General features: G+C 36.3%; 1 protein-coding gene across 3 annotated transcripts in view; it reads right to left on the bottom strand.

The window, feature by feature from the left end:
* Window positions 1-1,685: 1,685 nt before the first annotated feature.
* The window catches only part of Mcm10 (minichromosome maintenance 10 homolog), a 69,977-nt gene continuing 58,206 nt past the window's right edge, over window positions 1,686-13,456 (bottom strand). For all 3 annotated transcript variants that reach the window (XM_083113859.1, XM_083113875.1, XM_083113868.1), the window contains exons 13-15: window positions 11,613-11,917; window positions 5,731-5,922; window positions 1,686-2,487 (exon numbers count right to left, since the gene is read on the bottom strand). In XM_083113859.1, coding sequence (XP_082969985.1) covers window positions 2,374-2,487; window positions 5,731-5,922; window positions 11,613-11,917 — 611 coding nt within the window. In that variant the 3' untranslated portion in view covers window positions 1,686-2,373. The remainder of the gene's footprint in view (window positions 2,488-5,730; window positions 5,923-11,612; window positions 11,918-13,456) is intronic.

Raw genomic sequence — 13,456 nt, 5'->3', positions numbered from 1 at the left:
CTTTCTTTTAGGGATATATTTTACACAGCCGAACCAGAACGAAATTTACAGGCCCACCTTTTTTTTCTGTCTAGTGCTTAGAAAGGTTGTGTTGTTTCTCCAGAGAGATCTAATCTTACCAGTTATCTTGTAACAGACAATGCTCCAGTAGACCCGTAAAAAATCCACCATTCATTCTGCCCAATTATCTCCTGACTTTTGCTGGTGCCAGTGTGACTGGTGTCAAGATTCTTTGAGTTTCGCTTGCAATAAGCAAGAGATTGTTTTCCTTTCCATAGGTCTCAGTGCAAAACAGGTTTCTCATGAACTAGCATTGTAAGAATTTCCTGGAAGAGCAACGACTGTGCACAATTGAAAGAAAGTAACATTATTTTAAACCCTTTTTTGTGAAAACTTTTTCATGTTCTATTTTCCTTCTCACAACACGCGTCCTGTGCATAACAGGTTGTATAACTACCAGGATAAATGGTGTTACTGTCTCCTAAACATCTGTGTGTGTTTGAGCTCCGTTTAAGCTGAATATTGGTGCAAATTCCAATAACAACCCTTTTTCCGGGAACTGTGAAAGGTCGCTGTATCTAGAGTTGACTGTATTTGAAATTACAACAAGGAATCTTTGTAACATAAAAATAAATTGATTTCATGATTGATCTCTTCACGATAAAGTTAATTCTGCACATATTTCATTAAAACATGTGGTAAGTACAGGTTCAAAGTATGAGAATTAAATACACACACAAAAACTAGTGTATTTAGACATGGTATTTCTTATCTTTTACCAGATCCTACATTTGACAATTTCAGAAAATTAAAACAAACAAGTAGGTTAAAACAGATCTTCTAAAAACTCCCCTGTATGACATGTCTGTGTCTATAGCCCATGCTACCTAAACACCACTGTTCTGGTCCTCAGTATTTCTTTTCTGATGACAGAGTGCAGAGTGAAAGATATACAGGAGAAATATACTGAAATGTGGCAGAATTAAATGGCTATGAAAAAAAAAATAGTAAAAAAATACCCTCAATGGAGAAATGAAACAAGGTGGGGTAGGGGCAGGCATATTTAGTTTTTGATGAAAACACGAGAAATAACCCACTGTAGTGTTAATTTTTCATGCTTTTGAAAGGTGTGAGGTGCATTTTGCTACCACGTTTTTTTCACGAAATGATGGAAAATGAACTGCAAAATGTGATATAAAGTCAAACACGAAATTTAGGGTTTATTTACTTATGTGACACCTTCTGAGGTCTGAATTATCCTGCGAGTTCATCACAGAAAATTGATTAATTCTGCCGTAAATATTTGAGAAGCAAAAATGGACTCCTTTACACAGGAATAAACTCAATACTCTTGATAACTATATAAATGTGCTATTAAAAGTGAAATGTTAATTTTGTGTAATAAGTGAAAATTTTTAGGGTTTTATTCACCAGTTTAACACCGATCTGCCATTTTATATACCACTTTTGATCCCAAAATATGCCCAGATTTTTTACTGATATTTTGATCTTTTACTTATCATAAATATGTGGCTCTAGTAATTACAAAATATGTACTTACCAAACTTGCTGACTAAATTTCCTGCATTTGCGTGATTGATAAGATGATCAACCCAGAATTGATAATACGAAGGTAAACATTTCAAATTATTTAATGTACATTAGTTGATTGATTTATTTTACATTGATCTTCTGCCACATTTGGCGAATATGATAAGATGAAATTGATGAAAGAACACACACGGACATGGCAACATGAGCCCCACATAGAATTATACTGGCTGTACTATGTAGAAGAGAGGTTGATATTTCGGTGCTTTCTGGAGAGCATCCTGTACTTGTGACAACAGATGATCATACTTTCTTTTTGCCTGGCAGTTTGGTGACAGAAGGATTGGACCAGTTTTGTTCAGGTAGTATGGCATGAAAGCAGAGACAGCAAACTAAAAATACAGCTTGACCAGCAGCAACAGTTTACAAGGTTCCTTTTATTAATCTATGTCAAAATGGTAACAAAGTCAAGAGTTTGGAATGACTGGATGTACACTGTTAAAATAAACATTTCAATGCATTATCAGATGAATATGTCAATAATACTGGTATTGATATATAAGATTATTAAACCTATTTTGTAGATGTTTAAAATTATAACTTCGTCAAATTTAATTGTCAAACAAAAATTTACTTTCATATTAACAATAAATGAAATCATAACACACAAAATTAGAACTTTCTAGTTAATTTAAATTCATGGTGGGAGCACATACAATGCTCTTGAGAAAATGCATACAATTACAGATAAATAAAAATTGAGACAAAAGTTTTTAAAAATTCAAATGGCAGTTATCAACTACAAAAATTCACCTAATATCTTTACTCTGGAACTAATAAATTTACATTTTTCTCCCCAGATGACAAGCCTATGAACTTCTCTTCATCCCCACGGATGGACAACTTCTCATTTTCCAATGTTGGTCCAGTCTTTTCCTGAAAAAAAACAATAATTACATTATCTTTAACACACATGTGGGTATTTTTTGTATTGTTATTTTACATTGCCTTTGTATCCCTTTAGGCTAATCATGATAAGGAGGATGAATGATGATTAAGATGAAATTGCTGAAGGGACGTGCACAGAGAAAGAATCATGCCCATTCCAGGATTCGAACCTGGGATCTTTAGTGTCAAGTTTGTGAGAAAACTGTTCAACATACTTGACCACCAAATTGGCTTGCATAAATGTGCAAAATATATAACTATTTTTATCATGTCTCTGTATCAACAAAAAAACTGATGCATAAACAAAGAAGTCAAAGTTTACCAAATTTCTGAACAGACAGACAGAATGGTAAAACAATGGGGAAAAAAATCAGTATATGCAATTCCATTTGACTATGTCATTTTGAATTTAAATTTGTTTCTCACTGGTATGTTTTTCCATTTTATATCTAACACAATTTCAGAATATCTGAGGTAACTCTTTGTAGTCTGTCTAAAATATTATAATGTTCTTGCAATTGCTAACGCAGAAGTTCTGAAGCAAACAACATCTCTCAAACTTGTAGATTAATTGATTGATATGGTTTATTTTCAATCACTTTTCTTCCACTTTCGGTTAATCAAGAAGATTAAGATGAAACTGAAGAGGGTCATTCACAGAGAACACACATGGCCAGACTGGGATTTGAAACTGGGGCTCCTGGCATCGCAGCATGCTGTGCTAACCACATCGCCACAGAGGTTGGCATCTTCGTGGTCACGTTAACACTTATGTGCAGACTCTAGTATTGCTTTCTGCTAGTAGGGTCTTTGTCTACCTTTGGCCGAATGAGATTTTTAGGCACAAAGAGGAGCTTCTTTTTTGGCAACTTTGGGGCTCAAATTCCCACGGAGGAGAGAATTCACCCTTTGCCATGTGGTGTTTCGAATGCACTTGTTTCCCATATACCAGCCAAAAGAAGAGCAGGAAAGCTTGCCACAGAACTACTGAGGGCCTTTGTTGTCGTAAATTTTCATGAAATCAAGAGCAATGGAAGCTAAATAAGACAAACCTTGAGCACAATAAATAATATTTTAGTAGTGCAAGCAGTGCTGGCATTCCTTGTATTATATGAGTGGTTTGGGAGTAAAACTTGATAACGTAGAAAAATGCAGGTGAAAGATTTTCCATTACTAGGGCTCGGAAGTTGAGGAAAAATCCTTTTTTTCCTAGTGTCCGAAGACGAGGCCCAACATAATATATGTTCATTTTGGTTATTGTAGGCCAGAAAAAGGTGGGATTTATTTGTCCTTTTTTATGTCTTAACGGCTTTTTTGCAACTTCACCTTCTTTTGACTAAGTTTTTCAAAAATGAAACTAGTGCTTGAAAAAAACCAGGGATATCAAATTATGTGCAAGATAAGTGAAATATTGAACAGAGAAAATTTTGATGAGTGTTCTTGAAGAGGAATTTTTTTTCACCACGAGATCTCACTTGCTTCAAGTATGCACCCTTAACATACGTTTATGTGGAGAGAAGTTTCTCGATGTTTCGCAACGTGCTGTTTGAAAACAGATGATCCTTTACACCTAAGAACATGGAGATGACTATTGTGATATACTGCAATGCCAACTGAGGTAAGGTTTCCGAAGTCCTATTTCTGTAACCCCTAGTGTGGGGTTAGGGCAAATATGATTTTTCAAATTATGTTAATCTAAAAAATATATAATGTCTGAAAGAAGATGCATTTCATTCATATAGTTTTTTCGCACTGTGTGTTCCATACCACCACACACCGATTTCTTTGGGCTCCTTAGGTAGCTCTCTCCTACAACTTCAACAGACTCATCATTAACCGATAGCCTCCCCAGAACGTTTTGCATCCAATAAACTGCCAGTTTCCTTAAGCCGGCAATCCCACCGGCAAATGTTATTTTCACGTGGTGCCTCTTCATTATACACACAATAATATTCACGACGAACATGCATCACGGATTCAAATTTTGCAAGTTAAAGGATGCATTGAACTTTCCTCTGCACCCTCCACATCTTGACTGACGGAATGGCGTGATTTGCTTCACCGTCATGTGATTACCTGCATGCGCATCATAAGTCTTTGCTTCGCTACGCTCCCGAAACTCTTTGAGTTACTCTTCAATGCAGTGTAATAATCATCCCTTGTTTTTGTTTTGTTTAGATATTATAGGACTGAAACCCCACCATGACTTTACGGACATACTGTACTCTTGTTTATGTTATGCCTATCTTGAACATAGTTATTGATTTGCCTCCGACAAGAGAAAATATCTGCATTTACAGGAAAGCTTACACTGCTGTACACACTTTTGTATTTAAATAATGAACATATACACTGGAACCCGGATTTTACATTTTCCCACGCTATACATTCAATCTTGATGGTCCTAACATAGTAAAATGATACAAAATTTTCCTCGATTTTACATTTCCCCCCACATTTTAAGTTTCTTCATCTTGGTCCCTTCAAAAATGCAAAATCCAGGTTCCACTATAATAATATGCATACATGTAGTCATACACACACACACAAATATATACAGTGGAACCCAGATCTTACTATCCTCAATTATACAATTTCTCGCATTATACATGCAATCTTGGTGGTCTCAGCATAGCAAATTATTCAGAAATTTTCCTCAGTTAAAATTTCCTGCATTTTAAGTTTTTTCAGGTTAAATGTAAAATCGAGGTTCCACTGTATCTACACAATATAATAAAGTAAGTAAGTACATATAATTGTACAAATAACACCTCTTGACATTAGTTATCTCCAACAATTACAACAACAGTGATTGATTGATTGAGTTTGTGTTTTAAGTCCACTTTAAGCACAGTAAGGCTAATTGGGAGTGGACCTACAGTTTAAAGTAGGATCCGAACCACTATGAGCCTCCACCGGGTATCAAACCCAGGACTCCTTGATTACAAGGCAATGATGCTACCACTATGCCATTGGGGAGGTAGACAACAACAGTGAAATAATTGCATTTTGGTTATTAAACATGCAATTTTCTAGCTCTTTAAGTTAACTGAGATAACGAGGATGAATGATGATAATTGCTGTACCTAAAAGTACAAATAAGAATACAAAGGGATTCCAAACCTTTGGAGTTGAAGATCATTAAGATGGGGAACAAAGGAAAAATAATAATTTGTCCTTTCTTCATCACATTTGCAGCCAAAGTAAGAAAATATTTAATTTTCAACTCACCTTCAGCATAGAAGTTCTTTGCCATCTGCTGGATCCACATTTTAGACATGTTTTCAAGGGAATCAACTCTAATGTTACTGTTCTGTTTCCACAATCTCCACATTTGTAAAAGCGTTTGTATGTTTCTACAAACTTCAGCCTGTGACTTTCTTTAAAGCAGAGTTCTGATGGAGCAAACGCAGTGTACTTGCACTAGAAAAAAAACAAGAAATAAACTTTCAGTTTTGTTCACATAAGAAAATTTCATTAATTTGTATTTTGTACATTTTTTGTTCAAACAAAATGCTACATACAAATATAATACAAAAAATTCAATGCTTAACAAAGTTACCCTATGTTCACCCTTAGCCAACGAAAGCCTCTCACACATGTGTAGCCTCCCCAGATGGGAAGGTTTCAACAGTGCACTTTTCAAACTTTCAGTGATGTAAAAAAATAATAATAATAAATAAAAATCATAGTTCATTAACTAATTGTCATAGGGAGATGATATTTTTTCCTCCAACCTCTTAGCAGATATGAAATTTATACAATTGACCTTATAATAATGAAAGTTGAAAGATGTAGAAAAAAATCAAAATTTTACACAAAAATTCGTATTCGTCATGCCCCTGTGATCACCACAATAGACCGAAATGAATGAAAAATGTGTATAGCAGTGCTATATTCCCTCAACCATGTAAAGTTGCATTGAAAATAAGCTGATACTTCTTGGTGAAAAAAAATAATGTACAAGGAAAGCAGTATTGCCAGCTTACAGAAAAAATATCCAGATAATTGTTTCTAGCATTGGCCCTATGGATGCTGGATGGACAAAATTTGTAGAGAAGCACAAGAAAAGACGGCCCTTTGAGAACATGTATGTGCCATAGCCCAATTTTGGACAGAAAATATTGAAAATATTCAAAATTTTGAAAACTGGACAAAACTGGACCTCTAAGGGAGAATTCACACTGATGAGACACACGACATGTGACCCGAGAGTTTCGCACCGAAGAGACACGCGATAAGACACATGAGTGTTTCACACCGAAGAGACACGCGATAAGAGACATGAGTGTTTCACACTGAAGAGCAGGGTTGGTATGTTTAAAACAAAAGTGTTTTAAACGTTTAAAACACATGCCTTTGTTTTTTCACACATCTTTAAAATGTTTAAAACAAAGTGTTTTAAACATGTTTTTTCAGACTTGTTTAAAACAGATTGATACTTGGTGTTTGATAGTTTGTGGTTAATTGCGAGTTTTATAACTATGCCTTTCATTCAAGTATGTTATTCTGTTTATTGTGTATAGAAATCTGTTCAGTGACTGAAAATATATATTGAATTAACAAAGGAACATATCATGATGAATACCCATGGATCACATTTAAAACACCTGGCTGTTTTTTTACAGGTGTTTAAAATATTTTAAAAGTTGAATACTACATGAATGAGACAATTTTGTTCCGCACTTAACACACTGGAAAATGTGCACATTGTTGATAATGTCAGTCACATTCACGGTAAAATCTATTAAAAAAAAAAAAAAAAAGACAGAGTAGCTACCACGTAGACTAAGTGTGTCTGGCAACTGTGGATTAGTTGAAGCTTCTCGAACAGCCTACATGCGAGATTTAAGACTAACATAATGTGTATTTTAAGAAGTTAGTCAAGTATTTACTTTATAATTGGAACACAGATCATCCTTGGATGATTAACAGATTCTTTATTATTCATTATTCTTAGAAAATAAGTCTTCTTGGAATTATGTTCTAAACGTTTTATTTGTTTAAAACAGTTTTTTCGGTTACACTGTTTAAAACATTTAAAACATGTTCAACACAAAAAAAGCGGATGTTTTGTTTCTTTAAAAAACAACACAAATTTTGCCAAGCCTGCCGAAGAGACAAGATGCACACGACACACAGCAAGCAACACTTATTTCTTTGCTCAGTTCGCATGATGATGCTGATATAATTGCATTAATGAGTTTATTAGTCACCCAAAAAAACGTAACAAGAGACATTGTTACATCTAAATCACATTGTAAAATTTGTGCAAGTTATAGAAACTCGGAAGAGGCATGTTGTGCATGAGAAAACTGAGATATAATATGCACTGACATCAAACTGTATACGCTAGATTTTCCATCCTGGATAAAGTGAATACCTAAACACTAGAGAAATGGGTCTCAATCTTCGTGAAACCGTGTCTCGGTATTTGTTTAAGTGAATGCCCTTAGCCCAAGAATTTTCTTCGTAAATACTTTTACACTATTAAAGATTCTATGCATGAATTAACATGTACCTATGAAATTAAAAATTGATAAATAAGGTAAAGGTAAACAAAGGTAAAGTGCTCCCCTGTGCATAGCACCATGCCATGAAGGCGTATAGGGGGTAACGCCCCACACTTTCTTGATCCGGTCGTAGTTGGGGGTGATGTGATCAGCATCATGCCCCTGACCACCTTTACCCCCCAGGATTTCTCCCAGGTACCCATGTTATTCGCTGGGTGGGCGCCAGGGCCGCTTTCAACGTTAGAAAAGTTCCCGGATTTGAACCGGCCAGGGATCGAACCCGGGACCTTTAGCATAGTAGTCAGACGTGTTACCGACTGAGTCACCGCGGCATAAAATAAATAAGTTCTGGCATAGTCATAAATAGTAATAATAGTTTGATTATGTGTGTAGAATTGTTGACAAATATAAAAATATGAATGACAAAGTGATAATGTCGTCTCCTTGTAATTAAATGATGCTGGGTTCGATAACCAGCAGAGGCACATTGTGGCATGGGTCCCACTTTAAACTGTAAGTTGAGTCCTGACAAATATATTTGTGCATAAAATGGACATCAAAAACGAAAATTCACAACTCAAATATGATATTGGGATTATGATAGTTGACAACCATTTTCAACAGAACCTTTCGCAGCTCAGTATAGTTGATACAAGGGCATGGTATCGGTTCGCAGCCCGGCAGTTGAGAAACAATGCACTAGATTACTTTACCATGTTGACTGATCTATTTTGGACTAAAGTGCCTCCATAGTCTGGCTTTTTCAAATAAAAACAGTCATGTCGTAATTGGCGAAAACACGGTCTCTTTACACGATGTTGAAGGCTCTCTTCTAATGTCTAAATATAGCTTGGAGTGAAGCATTCACTGCTCAAACGCAAACAACAAACTGAAGCGACATGATGCAAGATATTGAGAAAACGGCACAGTCCGAGAGACAGGTAAGCGACATGCATTTTGCCGTGTCTCTTCGGTTCAAAAGGTTGCATTGATTACTGAGGGTTCACTTCCAAGCGACATGTCTCTTCGGTGTGAATTCTCCCTAATTGTCACACATTGTAAACATGTTCTTTTGTTTTCATTATAACATGTAAAAGTAAAATATATCAGGAAAAAGTGGTGGTTGAAGAGTAAATAGCCCATTTATAAGATCTATTCCACATCATGGTGAGGAAAAATAAACATTTTCAAATTGAATTTGTTAATAATAGTAACAATGGATTATATTATTTTGTGTTTCGAGTACATCACATTCATATGAATAAAAAAGACTGAACTGAGTTATAATTTCAAGAAATGACATGTTAATTGCTGCCACTGGAATACCATAATATTGGTGGTTTCATTCGAAACTGGCTGTCCACCACAGATTAATCACACAAAAATGTACAATCAATAGGCCCCTGGCTTTACAGCAGACTACTAACCACATCACCACAGAGGCTAGCAATTGATATTACACTAAACAAGTAAAAGATATGAAATGAGAAAATGATTATAATTTTAAAAATAATGTTTGACGTGAATTTGATTCCCAGATACTGAAGCACAAACTATTTCATATCATATACAGTGGAATTTTGATGTCATGTTTTTCAGTTGACCAAGATAAAACCTTAAATGTGTAAAATTATAATATTAGTGAAAATTTTGGAACATTTTACTATGTTCCGACCATGAGGATTGAATGTATAATGTGCAAAAATGTAAAATTTGGGAACGTGAAATCCAGGTTCCATTGCATATACTATTTTGAGTTGATCCTGATTTATCAGAACTGGGAAATATTACTATGAATTTAATCCCTGGTAGTGACCAATAATTTTCTCATTAAGGTAACTTGTGGGGTCTACAAAATTGATTGTGACACTTCCATTGAGACTAAATACAGGGAGTGGCAGAGTCCATAGCATATTTTAAACTCGTAATTATCTATTTATTGAATGACCTTACTTAATTGTACAGAAAGAAATGTCATTTATCAGTTAATGTTTGAATATGACCCCTGGCAAATGAGTACAATGGTGTGCCACACATTCTTCCAAACAGTGTCGGACACTGTGCACTACTCGTTCATATATGTTTGTTAGGATACTGGTAACGGCATCTCTGATGTGAACTTTCAGTTCTAAGATCATGGCAATATGTTTGGAATATTACTCGTTTAAGAAGTCCAAAGGGGGGGCCCATGTGATGTCACTGTAATGGGAAATCACTTTCTGTTGAAAGGTCTGTCGCAAGAAATCCAGTGGAGACATCCTGTTGAATCCACGCATGGTGAATATCCACATTGATCCATCACAATTGAGGAAGAAATAAGTCCTTCAGCATTGTTAGATAATTATTTCAGTTGATAGTTGAAGTCTGACCCCTCTCATCTTTGAAAAATACAGCCCAATGATTTGAAATACTGCAATTCCACACCACACTGTCACATGGAGATTGTGCAGCTCTCACCCATACCACACCAAAAAAAGCCATCCCATTCTCCCTAACTCTCTGAAGCAAACGCCTGAACTCATCCCCTTCATCTTGTCAAAACTACAACCTACGCCTGCACCAAGCCCTAATCAACCGTGGCTACCCCTCACCAGAGCCACCTCTCACACCCACACCAAACAATCCACAACCAACCCTCCACTCCCTACTTTCCATCCCTCACATTGATCCTGACAGCAGAGATATCTTTTGGTACAAACCAAGAGTCATCTTCCGTTGCTCCCCCAACCTCAAGAACATCATGGTCTGAAATACACAAACCGCTACACCCCTCAGCCCACAGATGCAACAAACCCAGGTGTAACTACATTCATCACCTTCCCCACCCTCCAAATCCCTACTGCTGCTGGTGAGTTCACCCTTTACTTGAAGGGCACCTGCCACTCCTCCAACCTCATACATACCCTCATCTGCCAAATCTGTGGTAACTTCTACCTTGGAGAAACATAACCCCCCCCCCAACCTCAGAATCAATAACCACCAACCCTCAACCCAAAACTCTGACCTCACTGTCCCCACCCACGCCACCTTTAACAACTGTTTTCATGTGGCCATTATCTACCTATTACCCCTCTTCACAGACACCTCTTCCTGCAGGTGATTGGAAAGGGCTTAGATTATCAGGCATGCATGCCACTATACCCCCCAGACTCAACCTAGCCACCCAATAAATGTCCCCACCTCCTTTCTTGCCCTCCTGAACTTCACCCACCACCTAACATGCAGTAAACACTGGCAAAAGGACCTTCATGTCAATGCCCATTACCTGTCTCTTCTTTCTGGCTACACTGATGTACCAATGCCATCTTCAATAGTCTGTATTTCTACTTCGTGAACATGCAGCTAGAGCGTGAAATATGGGAATAACTTCTTATTTGCGGTAAGTGTTGACTGTCTCCTACCTCACATAATTTTATATACATATGATTGTCAGTGTTGTAAGTGGTATTACAAAAATACTTTAATGAAAATGCTTACTTTTATGAAAATGCTTACTTTTAAACTTTTGTAGTATTGAAAAATTAACTTTTGGAAAGAATGACCCTTTTAAAACATGAGGCATGCCCTAACTATAATTAATTATTTACATAATTTACTAACCTGGAAGCAATATGTTGCTTTATACGGGACTTTATAGACCATACCCATTTTCTCTTCAAGCATTTCTTTCTTTTCCAGTTTATCAAAATATTTTTCTCTTTCTTGATCTTCTGCTTCTTCCACAAGCCGGGCATGACTTGACACTGCATTCATTATTTCCTTCAGTCGAGAATGGTCCGTCAATATTTTAGTTTGGCACAATAAATTTGACATTTGGTTTGGTTTCTGACTTGTTTCTAATTCTTGTGATCCACTTTTCAATAACCTTTCCATGGCAGACGCTTTAACTTTCTTAGTAGCAGACCCTACATTGAAATGTAAATATGAAATGTTAAAACATATGCAAGTAAATGTTTAAAGTTCACATTTACTACACAACACTGTCAATTAAATCAAATTACACAGGGCCGCATGGGTTCTGTTGTTTTTATAATTTTGGGTGTTTTACATGTATTTGAAATTGCTGATGCTGAAACTGGCATTAGTTTTCTCACATCACGCAAGAATTTTTTACAATTCACGATTTATATATGTGGGTTGTGGTATGCACGTTTCAGTGCAATTAAAGTGATTGCCGCTAGATGTCACTGGTACATTTCAAAATTATTCAACAAGTAATAAAGATGAATAAGCTTTAAATACAGAGAAGTTTTGTTTTATTTAAATTAATTAATATGTTTCTTGCCTAAATGCCGAAAATAATACTATGTAAAACATTGATATATCATTTGAAATTAATTTTATATGTAACTGTCAAAAGTCCTAATTTGCTTCCATGGTATGCAAGATACGTTGATCTCCTACATTAACATTTGGTTGTTCAGTGTGGTACATTACTGTGGTGTGGTCATGGCATCTCGTGGTTGTCTGAATAGCCCAGATGTGTTTTGCTACATCTGCGGTGAATTTGTTCCCCGGGTACAGAGACAGGAAATTACAAATTTTGTAAGAAGAGCATATTACGCATACTTTAAAATTAAACTAGGAGATCAAGATAAATCGTGGGCCCCACACAAGGTATGTAGATCATGTGTGGAATCTTTACGAAACTGGAGCACGGGAAAGCGGCCATCTATGCCATTTGCAATACCAATGGTGTGGAGGGAGCCTCAGGATCACAGCAATGATTGTTACTTCTGTTCCTGTGAAATTGTAGGTCGAAATATTAGAAACAAGAAGAGGATAGTGTATCCCAATATTCCCTCTGCAATGAGACCTGTGTTGCATGGTCCAGACTTGCCTGTACCGACACCTCCATCAAGTCTTGAGTGTATAAGTGATTCAGTGGAAGGAAGTGAAATGGAAGATAACATTTATGACCCCCCACCCCCTCTCACGGATCTCTTGACCCTATACCGTTCACTCAAAGTGAACTCAATGATTTAGTTAGAGACCTAAATTTATCTAAAGAATCAGGTGAGCTTCTTGGTTCCAGACTTAACGGAAAGAACTTGCTGGCTTGTGGAACATTTTCCTGGTACAGACACCGAGAAAAAAGAGATTGTGCCTTATTTCTCGAAACAAGATTCTCTCGTGTTTTGTTGTGATGTGTCCGGTTTGCTGACTAAGTTAAATTTTCCTTGCCTTTCAACTGATTGGAGGCTATTCATTGATTCCAATGAAACAAGTTTAAAATTTGTTCTGTTACATAATGGAAACAAGTTCCCCTCAGTTCCTATTGCTCATTCTGTGTCACTAAAAGAAACCTACAGCAATATGCAACTTGTTCTTAATAAAATTAAATATGAGGACCATGGTTGGTTGGTGTGTGGTGATCTTAAAGTTTTCAGCATTTTACTTGGACTACAATGTGGATATATGAAAATGCCATGTTACATCTGTGA

This window comes from Lepisma saccharinum, chromosome 2 (assembly GCF_977018435.1).
Source record: "Lepisma saccharinum chromosome 2, izLepSacc3.1, whole genome shotgun sequence".
Classification (NCBI taxonomy): Eukaryota; Metazoa; Arthropoda; class Insecta; order Zygentoma; family Lepismatidae; genus Lepisma; species Lepisma saccharinum.
The sequence above is the reverse complement of the archived record's forward strand: the minus strand, read 5'-3'. Positions and strand labels throughout refer to the sequence as shown.